This window comes from Silurus aristotelis (assembly GCF_946808225.1).
Source record: "Silurus aristotelis genome assembly, chromosome: 1".
In the NCBI taxonomy this organism is placed as follows: domain Eukaryota; kingdom Metazoa; phylum Chordata; class Actinopteri; order Siluriformes; family Siluridae; genus Silurus; species Silurus aristotelis.
The window spans coordinates 17,944,180-17,956,656 of record NC_139574.1 but is presented as its reverse complement, the minus strand read 5'-3'; the positions used below and the strand labels follow the sequence as shown (position 1 = coordinate 17,956,656).

The 12,477-nt window shown below is 39.1% G+C and overlaps 1 protein-coding gene across 1 annotated transcript; it reads left to right on the top strand.

Annotated features, from left to right (window-relative positions):
- Positions 1-11,789, top strand: rcc1 (regulator of chromosome condensation 1). The gene is made up of 10 exons (XM_083547666.1): positions 1-147; positions 6,462-6,545; positions 6,679-6,866; positions 6,961-7,140; positions 8,962-9,058; positions 9,141-9,263; positions 9,360-9,506; positions 9,778-9,897; positions 10,007-10,159; positions 11,012-11,789. The coding sequence occupies exons 2-10, from the start codon at positions 6,476-6,478 to the stop codon at positions 11,185-11,187; spliced, it is 1,254 nt and encodes a 417-aa protein (XP_083403792.1). The 5' UTR covers positions 1-147; positions 6,462-6,475; the 3' UTR covers positions 11,188-11,789.
- The last annotated feature ends 688 nt before the right edge of the window (positions 11,790-12,477 follow it).

Genomic DNA, 12,477 nt, shown 5'->3' with positions numbered 1-12,477 from the left:
GGCAGTGTGTGCTCTTTTCTCACATCAAGTTTGAGAGAATAAATGAAGAGGAAAAGGCGCCGAGCGCATGTGTTCTCTCAAGAAGCTCAGCCAAACTTCAAGTCACCTCGCGGCCTGAAGATCTAATTTGACTCGGTAATTTTGAAGGTAGGAGATGAACCGAGCGCCATCGCTATGCTAAATTATTGTGACATGTATTACTGTTTATACAGGGAGAGTGTAGAAGTTATAATGGCTGCTTAGCCGGCTAACTCAATACTTCATAAATGTTCTTAGGGACAGAACGGCTAGTTGTGTGATCCGGTAATACGCAATGAAATGGTAAAACATGAAGTAACATGAGTAGTCATATCTAGCTAATCTTTTGGTATTTCATAAGTTATGAATTTATAATTGCTTGAGTGTTTGGTGTAATGTGCAAAAATATCTGCTTCAGTACAAGAGTCTCTATGCCGCGTGTACAGACCCACAAACACAGACCTGATAGAGGGTCTTTCTCAATACAACTGCACCTAGTGCGCGTGCTTTCACTACTTACCGTGTGTGTTTGCGGGTGAGAGATGGACTAAGAATAAAACGCTCTAACACACACGCACTTGTTATCGTCTGGTGAAGCTACATGTGTCCGTCATTTGTGTTAAACAGCAGTTCCGGTCTGCAGGATGGTTGTTAAACAGCTGTACTCTATCAATGGCACATTCAACTTCAGCTTGAACCCCCCTTCTCCTTTCAACACCAAATGTGTTTAGTGTCTAGTTTACTTCAAAATGCCCTGCTTTGTCTTTTTACTTTCACTTATATATTACCCCCTTACTATCTTACTCTACTTATATTACCTCCTCTACTATCTTACTATACTTATATTACCCCATTATTACCTACCGCTCTACTACATTATCTCCTCTACCGCTCTACTACATTATCTCCTCTACCGCTCTACTACAATTAGTGTGACTAACTAACCATCCTACTACATTATCTCCTCTACCATCCTACTACATTATCTCCTCTACCATCCTACTACATTATCTCCTCTACCATCCTACTACATTATCTCCTCTACCATCCTACTACATTATCTCCTCTACCATCCTACTACATTATCTCCTCTACCATCCTACTACATTATCTCCTCTACCATCCTACTACATTATCTCCTCTACCATCCTACTACATTATCTCCTCTACCATCCTACTACATTATCTCCTCTACCATCCTACTACATTATCTCCTCTACCGCTCTACTACATTATCTCCTCTACCGCTCTACTACAATTAGTGTGACTAACTAACCATCCTACTACATTATCTCCTCTACCATCCTACTACATTATCTCCTCTACCGCTCTACTACAATTATAGTGTGACTAACCATCCTACTACATTATCTCCTCCACCATCCTACTACATTATCTCCTCCACCATCCTACTACATTATCTCCTCCACCATCCTACTACATTATCTCCTCCACCATCCTACTACATTATCTCCTCCACCATCCTATTACATTATCTCCTCCACCGCTCTACTACAATTAGTGTGACTAACTAACCATCCTACTACATTATCTCCTCTACCATCCTACTACATTATCTCCTCTACCGCTCTACTACAATTATAGTGTGACTAACCATCCTACTACATTATCTCCTCTACCATCCTACTACATTATCTCCTCTACCGCTCTACTACAATTATAGTGTGACTAACTAACCATCCTACTACATTATCTCCTCTACCGCTCTACTACAATTATAGTGTGACTAACTAACCATCCTACTACATTATCTCCTCTACCGCTCTACTACATTATCTCCTCTACCGCTCTACTACAATTATAGTGTGACTAACTAACCATCCTACTACATTATCTCCTCTACCGCTCTACTACATTATCTCCTCTACCGCTCTACTACAATTATAGTGTGACTAACTAACCATCCTACTACATTATCTCCTCCACCATCCTACTACATTATCTCCTCCACCATCCTACTACATTATCTCCTCTACCGCTCTACTACAATTATAGTGTGACTAACTAACCATCCTACTACATTATCTCCTCTACCATCCTACTACATTATCTCCTCTACCGCTCTACTACAATTAGTGTGACTAACTAACCATCCTACTACATTATCTCCTCTACCGCTCTACTACAATTATAGTGTGACTAACCATCCTACTACATTATCTCCTCTACCATCCTACTACATTATCTCCTCCACCATCCTACTACATTATCTCCTCCACCATCCTACTACATTATCTCCTCCACCATCCTATTACATTATCTCCTCCACCATCCTATTACATTATCTCCTCTACCATCCTACTACATTATCTCCTCTACCGCTCTACTACAATTAGTGTGACTAACTAACCATCCTACTACATTATCTCCTCTACCATCCTACTACATTATCTCCTCTACCGCTCTACTACAATTATAGTGTGACTAACTAATCATCCTACTACATCATCTCCTCTACCGCTCTACTACAATTATAGTGTGACTAACTAATCATCCTACTACATTATCTCCTCTACCATCCTACTACATTATCTCCTCTACCGCTCTACTACAATTATAGTGTGGCTAACTAATCATCCTACTACATCATCTCCTCTACCATCCTACTACATTATCTCCTCTACCATCCTACTACATTATCTCCTCTACCGCTCTACTACAATTATAGTGTGACTAACTAACCATCCTACTACATTATCTCCTCTACCGCTCTACTACATTATCTCCTCTACCGCTCTACTACAATTATAGTGTGACTAACTAACCATCCTACTACATTATCTCCTCTACCGCTCTACTACATTATCTCCTCTACCGCTCTACTACAATTATAGTGTGACTAACTAACCATCCTACTACATTATCTCCTCTACCGCTCTACTACAATTATAGTGTGACTAACTAACCATCCTACTACATTATCTCCTCCACCATCCTACTACATTATCTCCTCTACCATCCTACTACATTATCTCCTCTACCGCTCTACTACAATTATAGTGTGACTAACTAACCATCCTACTACATTATCTCCTCTACCATCCTACTACATTATCTCCTCTACCATCCTACTACATTATGTCCTCTACCGCTCTACTACAATTATAGTGTGACTAACTAACCATCCTACTACATTATCTCCTCTACCGCTCTACTACAATTATAGTGTGACTAACCATCCTACTACATTATCTCCTCCACCATCCTACTACATTATCTCCTCCACCATCCTATTACATTATCTCCTCCACCATCCTATTACATTATCTCCTCCACCATCCTATTACATTATCTCCTCCACCATCCTATTACATTATCTCCTCTACCATCCTACTACATTATCTCCTCTACCGCTCTACTACAATTAGTGTGACTAACTAACCATCCTACTACATTATCTCCTCTACCATCCTACTACATTATCTCCTCTACCGCTCTACTACAATTATAGTGTGACTAACTAATCATCCTACTACATCATCTCCTCTACCGCTCTACTACAATTATAGTGTGACTAACTAATCATCCTACTACATTATCTCCTCTACCGCTCTACTACATTATCTCCTCTACCACTCTACTACAATTAGTGTGACTAACTAACCATCCTACTACATTATCTCCTCTACCATCCTACTACATTATCTCCTCTACCGCTCTACTACAATTATAGTGTGACTAACCATCCTACTACATTATCTCCTCTACCATCCTACTACATTATCTCCTCTATCGCTCTACTACAATTATAGTGTGACTAACTAACCATCCTACTACATTATCTCCTCTACCGCTCTACTACATTATCTCCTCTACCGCTCTACTACAATTATAGTGTGACTAACTAACCATCCTACTACATTATCTCCTCTACCGCTCTACTACATTATCTCCTCTACCGCTCTACTACAATTATAGTGTGACTAACTAACCATCCTACTACATTATCCCCTCTACCATCCTACTACATTATCTCCTCTACCGCTCTACTACAATTATAGTGTGACTAACTAACCATCCTACTACATTATCTCCTCTACCGCTCTACTACATTATCTCCTCTACCGCTCTACTACAATTATAGTGTGACTAACTAACCATCCTACTACATTATCTCCTCCACCATCCTACTACATTATCTCCTCTACCATCCTACATTATCTCCTCTACCGCTCTACTGCAATTATAGTGTGACTAACTAACCATCCTACTACATTATCTCCTCTACCATCCTACTACATTATCTCCTCTACCGCTCTACTACAATTATAGTGTGACTAACTAACCATCCTACTACATTATCTCCTCTACCGCTCTACTACATTATCTCCTCTACCGCTCTACTACAATTATAGTGTGACTAACCATCCTACTACATTATCTCCTCTACCATCCTACTACATTATCTCCTCTACCGCTCTACTACAATTATAGTGTGACTAACTAACCATCCTACTACATTATCTCCTCTACCGCTCTACTACATTATCTCCTCTACCGCTCTATTACAATTATAGTGTGACTAACTAACCATCCTACTACATTCTCCTCTACCATCCTACTACATTATCTCCTCTACCATCCTACTACATTATCTCCTTTACCATCCTACTACATTATCTTCTCTACCGCTCTACTACACTTAGTGTGACTAACCATCCTACTACATTATCTCCTTTACCGTCCTACTACATTTACCTCCTCTACCATCCTACTACATTATACATTGATTTGGCACATGTTTTACGCTGGATGCCCTTCCTAACACACCCCTCCCCATTTATCCGGGCTTGGGACAGGCACTAAGAGTGGCTGGGGATGGTTTCCTGATCGGGGATTGAACCCGGGCAGGAGCGGTGAGAGCGCCGCATCCTAACCACTAGACCAACAGGGGACCATGATCTCCTCTACCACTCTACCACATGATCTCCTCTACCATCCTACTACATAATCTCCTCTACCGCTCTACTACTATTTTACAATATTTACTGAATTACCTCCATTAACCTCTTACTATATCTCCTGCATTTGTCCTGCCCCTTTACTCAGAGTATGATTTGTTAGTGTATGTTCTTAATGTGCAGGAATCCCTTTTTAAACGTCCCTTGGTTTTTATGGAAGATGGTCTAGGGTTGTATTTTTGTTTGTTTGCCTGAGGGTTTTTTTTTTGTTTTTTTTTGCTGTTCAAAACTAAAACAGAACTCTTTTTTAGAAAATGGCATGTAAAACTTTGCTTCTGTGTTATTGTAACATTTTCCATCAATAAGAGTTTTTTTAATTTAGTCTAGCATTCAGATGCATCCTGATAATGAACCTGTGCTCATCAAACTAATACAAATGTCTTTGACCGTATTAGTTAACATACCACTCCAGTAGTTAAACAGCCAAATACGTGACGTGACGAGCAACTAATTGGTAAATGCTAATAATCAGATTTATGGCAGTGTGAATGCACTTAAATTGACAGCATGTTTTTCAATAAATAAACTGTACATTTTAGCAAATTATGGTCCAAAAACAAATTTATAGTTTTACTTCATCATTCAGTTGCAATTATTTTAGTTTCAATGAATGTGTTCAACTAATCCCACAATTAATCCTTGTAACAATTGAAACAGCATTTTGTTCAAAGGCAGGAAGTACACATGAGAGGAGATTGCTTCAGATTTGTTGGTCACATGACTGTTGTGACATTGCTTGACAGAGCTGTACTTATGACTAACCTGAAACACATTGATTAAACAATGTATGTTGCTTAAAATTAAATAAATACTTACTTTGGTGGAAGCTTCATATTGGTGACATTTGCTAATCTTGATGGGATTAGTAGTTTATTGTAAGGATTTGTAAACTACAATTGGGTAAACTCAAAGTAAGTTTGGATCTTTGTCATTACTTAAGGCAGTGGTCCCCAACCCCCGGACCGGCACCGGTCCGTGGGCCGCACAGAAAGAATACACAACTTACGTTATTTTCGTTTTATTTATCTGATTCTGAACGATGTTTTATTTTGGGAAAATTACCGGATTCTCATCGCCACATCTGTCTATGACTCACTCTTGATTCATGTAATGATGCTTTCCTCAGTCACAGGTCTTACCTCCATCCGCTACCTTCTTAAATGGGCTGCTCCGGCCGCTAACACATAATACATAACCGCTAAATTAACCCCCCCCCCCCCCCCATTATTTTCTCCTCTCACTCGCACATGCATGCTGTCAATTTTATCACTTTCAGCATAATCTGAAAAGGTTTATAATCGCTTATTTATATTATAATTGAAAAGGTTTATAATTGCTTATTTATGACGGTTTGACATATCCATGTGGTATATGTTCAAATGTGGGAATAAATGTACCAGTCTTTGGAACTGTTTGATAAAATTAAAATTTGCGGTGCTTCTGATTTTTAAAACTTTCTAGGCTCTTGAGCTGCCATGCCTGCTAAAAAAGCTGTAAAGCGGAGAAAAAGTGAGACCGAAGACTCGTCTCTGAAGAAAGTTAAAGGTATAAAATGGCATTATTTAAATTGTACAAAAATGCAGTATTTTAGTTTTAATCGTGATGGAAATGTCCAAAAGGATTCACCTTAGAACAATGTGATTTGTGTAAAAATCACCTTTTTTGTGTGTGAATGTAGTCTCTCATAGGAGTCACAGTCAAGAAAAAGGCCTGGTCCTGGTTCTTGGGCAGGGAGATGTGGGTCAGCTAGGTCTGGGTGAGGATGTGCTTGAGAGGAAAAGACCAGCATTGGTGACCCTTCCAGAGGCCATTGTACAGGCTGTTGCAGGGGGTATGCACACAGTATGCCTCAGCGACACAGGCAATGTATGATTCTTTAAAAATTTATTGCCACCATGATTTAAACAGGATTCAGTCCTCGCATGTTAATATTTTTGTATTTTTCTATATTCTGTTACAGATCTATACCTTTGGCTGTAATGATGAGGGTGCTTTGGGCAGGGATACATCAGAGGAGGGCTCGGAGATGGTGCCAGGAAAGGTGGAATTAGCAGAGAAGGTAGTGCAGGTCTGTGCAGGTGACAGCCACACTGCTGCTCTTACAGAAGATGGAGCAGTTTTCATCTGGGGATCCTTCAGGGTGAGCCAACCATTGAGGTTTTTATGTGGCATAAACACTGGTATTAACTAGACACACATAATCTGTGCATCTAATTTATATTATAGTTTGCGTGCCCAATTCCAGTCTCAAAAGTTTGCACTGTTTGAGTTTTTGCCACTGTTTGTTTTTTTGAGGATTGGCAGTTGTCTGAGCTGAGAGCTTAAACTGTTACATGATGGCCATCTAAGAATTGTTTTGAGCACCCCTTTTTTTATACTTTAATATTCACACTAAGTTGTAAGAATAAATGTGCAATACGGTAAATATCGTTATATATACCTTATTTTTCGGACTATAAGCCACTACTTTTTTCCCACGTTTTGAACCCCGCGGCTTAAACAACGAAGCAGCCAATTTATGGATTTTTCCTGGGTTTTTTCTGGTTTCACAAACTTCAAGCCAAAAAACTGAGCGACAAAACATTAGACCAATGAAATTTCCGAACGGAAATGAAAAAAACGCACCTCACCTGTGTTCTGAGCTGCACGGCATCGGGAGAAAAAACTTCCACCGGTGGCGCACGACGATGACAAAAGATAAACTCCCCAGAGAAATACAGTGGTACCTTGACCTACGAGTTTAATTCGTTCCGTGGACGAGCTCGTATCTCAATTTGCTCGTACATCAAATCAGTTTTCCATATTGAAAATACTTAAAATGGCATTAATCCGTTCCAACCCTCAAAATGACACCCCGTTTTTTTTATGTTTCATGTTAATAAATTGGAAAATACATTTCTAAATAACAAATCTTGTATAAAAACAATAGAAAGAGTATGTAAAGATATAATAAGCTTTTATTCAGTGTATTTTCCTTGGAGATGAGACGACTCAAGCTAACGAAAACGCTGGTGGGTTGTGTTTGTGTGGAGGGGGGGTAGAGGCGATAAGCGGAGGGAAAACTCGTTTTTTTTACTATCACTCCTGTATACCTCGTATCCTTTAACTTAACATTTTTTACTTTTTCTTCTTTGCTTATCTTAATTTTCATCACAATCTTTGCTTTCTGGCTTCGCTTCGTCCTCTAGCAGCGGCGTCTCGAGCTTGTACCTCAATTTTTTGCTCGCGTAACAAAGCAAAAAAATCTACGAATGTGACCGCTCGTACCTCAGAAAACTCGTACATTAATGCACTCGTAGGTCAAAGTACCACTAGTTGTGAAAGGAAGGAGGAAGACAGTGAACAATGACTTTGTTGGTCGGCTACTGTTTAGATACAAGTCGTTGTAAAGCGTTGAGTCTGGGTAATGGGATAGCTCACAAAAACTCCAGTTGCAACAGAAATCATACAAGCACAGACAGGTTTCCAAAACTCGTGCTTTTTTTTTTTTTCTTGGCAACAGCGTTATGGGTTAGTCAAAGGAACTTAGAAATGAGCATCAGATAATAATAAGGACCTAATACTCAGTCTTACACACACACACACGCAGTAATAGCGGAAGAATGCAGTGGCAGGCTATTCCCAAAATACCGCTATGCTCCTAATAGAAGTGCAACATATTGCATTTAGTGTCTTTTGTTAAAGCCTGTGTAAAGGTCATTCATTTCAGTGTAGATTTATACTGCGGCTTATAGACAGGTGCGGCTTATTCATGTTAAAAAAAAAAAAATCTGTCAAATTCATAAGGGTGCGCTTTATAGTCCAGGAATTACGGTAATCGCGTATATCGCAGAAACCCAAACAAAACGCACCTACAGAGTGCACGCATACGTCACATGATGTAGGTTAGTAGAGTGTGCCTTTATAGTGCATAAAATATTTAAATGCATTTAAAAAAACTTTTTCTTTATTTTTTGTACAGGATAACAATGGTATCATTGGCCTTCTTGAGCCAATGAAAAAATGTACCTTGCCTGTCAAAGTTCCCATAGACATTCCTGTGGTCAAAATAGTTTCAGGTGAGTTTCAGCTTGTTGTATGTTAAATGATTTGTTTTGGTTTTTTGTTGTTACTAATGAAGTTTGTGATTCTGTTTTAAAGGAAATGATCACCTAGTAATGCTTACTGTGAATGGAACTCTCTACACTTCTGGCTGTGGAGAGCAGGGCCAGTTGGGAAGAGTACCAGAGTGCTTTGCCAATCGAGGGGGCAGAAAGGGGTTAAGTATGTGTTGCCTGATATGGAGCATAAAACAGTGACTGCTTTAACCTAAAGGATTGAAGTTGATTGATTATTTCTTCTCTTCCCCAACTATTAAAGTGAGGTTACTAGAGCCACAGATGGTCATGGTGAAGCCTCGAGGGAAGGTTCTGTTTACTGATGTCTTCAGTGGGGCGTATTTCACATTTGCCATATCGAAAGATGGTTATGTCTATGGCTTTGGTCTCTCCAACTATCACCAGCTGGGTAGGTTAAGTTTCAAGTCAGTAATGTTGGGGATCTGCAAAAATCATGATGTTGAAAAATGTAGTGCATTGGTGTTCTTGAGAATAAGAAATTTAAAATGCATACGAGTGAAAATGTTGTCGACATGGTAGACTTGTGTATGCCTACATGCAAATAGATATTTTCAGACACACTTAAGTGTAAAGGAACCATCTAATATTTATTAGAAATATTAAGATTTAAAGTAATATTTAAGCAGATTTCAATCATTTGTAATGTATTTGATTTAAAGGTACAGCAACCACAAACACGTGCTTTGTTCCTGTAAAGCTCACTGCCTTCAAAAATTCTACAACCTCCTGGGTTGGCTTCTCTGGTGGTCAACACCACACTGTCTGCCTCGACACGGAAGGTAAATACTAATTTTAAACACTTTGTCCACCGCCTTAAATGCTACACACCCTGTAGCTTTTCATAGAATAATAAAACACACTTTTTAAATTGTTTTTGTATACTTGCAGGGAATGTTTACAGCCTTGGCCGTTCTGAGTATGGGCGCCTGGGCCTGGGAGAGGGTGTGACGGAAAAGAGCGAGCCCACAGCAGTTAAAGGAATCAGCAGGGCCTATGTGGTAGCGTGTGGAGCATCTGTGAGCTATGCAGTCACTAAAGAAGGTTAGTGGGGCACAGTGGGCATCTTTCAATCCTATCGTTCTCATGAGCCGACTTGAAAATTATCAGATTACAAAAATAAGCGTATCTGTAATTGTTATTCAATTATGCATTTTGTTGAATGCAGATCACCCCTAAAGGGCTTTGCATTTAGAGATTCTTGCAAAGCTAATTAGAACACAGTTAAAATGGTATCTAAGAAAATGCACATCACAGTTTATTCATCTTTAGGATTCAATAGTGTCTTACACATGTCTATTCTTTTCTATGCTCACTGATATAAATCATAAGACATGATCAAAAAGAAAGTAATGATTGCCCACAATGTAGTATAGTGCCCATTGCAGCTGACGGACACATCAGTTATGTATGAGTCACTTGTGCTTGCTCTAATAGTGTTAATATTGTTGTACAGCAATACAAGACAATACTGTGGCAGACAGAACAAGTTCTGAGCCTGAGCATCTGAGCCATTGCAATGCGTGTTCCTTTTGCTGTAGCAGCGTTTTGGCAATAAAATGAATTTATGTTAGGGGATTCTTCTTTAAATATAAAGATTCATTTACATTATGCATTTATATACATAATGCATATAGCTTTCTTTTAATTTAAAAGTAACAATAACTTAAAATCATTAGTAGGGTACAGATAAACACTGATTCTCGTGAATGCCAGATTTGTTGTTAATCCTTTAAATAAACGTGTTGGAACCTGATTATGTAACTTAGGGAAAAAATTCTGGGATTTAAGACCAGACAACCAGCTAGCTGTCTGTATATTGAGACAGACCACCCCTCTTTTTTTTTTTTTTTTTTTTTTTTATAACTTCCTTTTTATTTCGTGTGTAAATTACAGGCTCTGTATATGCCTGGGGCATGGGCACCAACCTGCAGTTGGGTACAGGAGATGAGGAGGATGCTTGGAGTCCAGTGGAAATGGCAGGCAAGCAGCTGGAGAACAGAGTTGTTCTGTCTGTTTCCAGTGGAGGGCAGCACACTGTCTTACTGGTCAAAGACAAGCAAGAGAGCTGATATTAAACCCAAATTATGAAAGCTGGGCTATACTACTGTTCTGGTGGTAACTGTAAAACTCTAGCTTAATCTGGGATGCTGGGGGAAATCTGGGGTTGTTAAACTTCTTGTACTGTAGCAAGCTAGTTGATTAGGCAAGACTGGAGATTTGTGAAGAGAGAAAGATGGGTGGGTCTCATCTGATTAAACATTTCTCCACTTTGTGGAGAGCCCATTCATTCACTGGGTCCGTTCCAGTTAAAGACTATTTTTTTAACTTGTATTTTTGCTTCTTTTTCTTAATTCTTTTTAATTAGATTCATTAGTAAGAATTGTGAGGATTACCAGTTGTAAGTGAACACATGTATGTAATGTATTGGTTTAAACGGCAGTTTTAGGAATTTTCCCTGCATTGGGATTTTAAAAGTTAATATTTTTGCCCAGAGCAATACACAAGTACAGTGGCTGCAGCTGTAATGCGTTCTTTACATTTTTACTGGGGGGGGGAAATAATTTGTTTGGTATTGCTGTAATTTGCAGTATTCAACTGTTTTCCTTCAAATCTGTCGATTGCATCCATTATGTGCTTGCCCTGTGGGAAGTGTAATAAAAATGTAAGTCTTTGCAGCGTTTTCTTCATGAATTTTGCTCAGGTAAGATGACAACCTCTCAAAGGCATTTGTGACCGTCAATACAGATTGTGTATCAGCTCTTGTTTTAAACAATAATAAAAAAAAATAATAATAATTTTGCTAAGTCAGTTGAAATAACGTTACCGTAATTTCTGGACTATAAAGCGCACACAATATAAGCCGCACACACTGAATTTGACAAAGATTTTGTATTTTGAACATAAATACGCTGCACCTGTCTATAAGCCGCAGGTGTCTACACTGAAACTAATGAACTTTACACAGGCTTTAACGAAAGACCGTGCCTACACGGCTTGTATCTAAACAGTAGCCTACCAAGAAAGTCATTGGTCAGTCTTCCTCCTTCCTTTTACAACAATTTCTCTCGAGTGTTTATCTTTTGGCATCGTAGTGCGTTTAAAAATCACCATCGGTGAATCTTTTTTCCCGATGCCGTGCAGCTCAGAACAGTGTCTGATTTGATATAAAGAGTTTCATTGGTTCACCTGAACCCATTCAGCAATTTTATTGGTCTGTTATGGGGTTCAGTTTTTTAGCTTGAAGTTTGTGAAACCGGCAAAATCCCAAGAAAAATCCATAAATTAGCCGGTTCATTGTTTAATCCGCGGGGTTCAAAGCGTGGGGGGAAAAAGTAGCGGCTTATAGTCTGGAAAATACG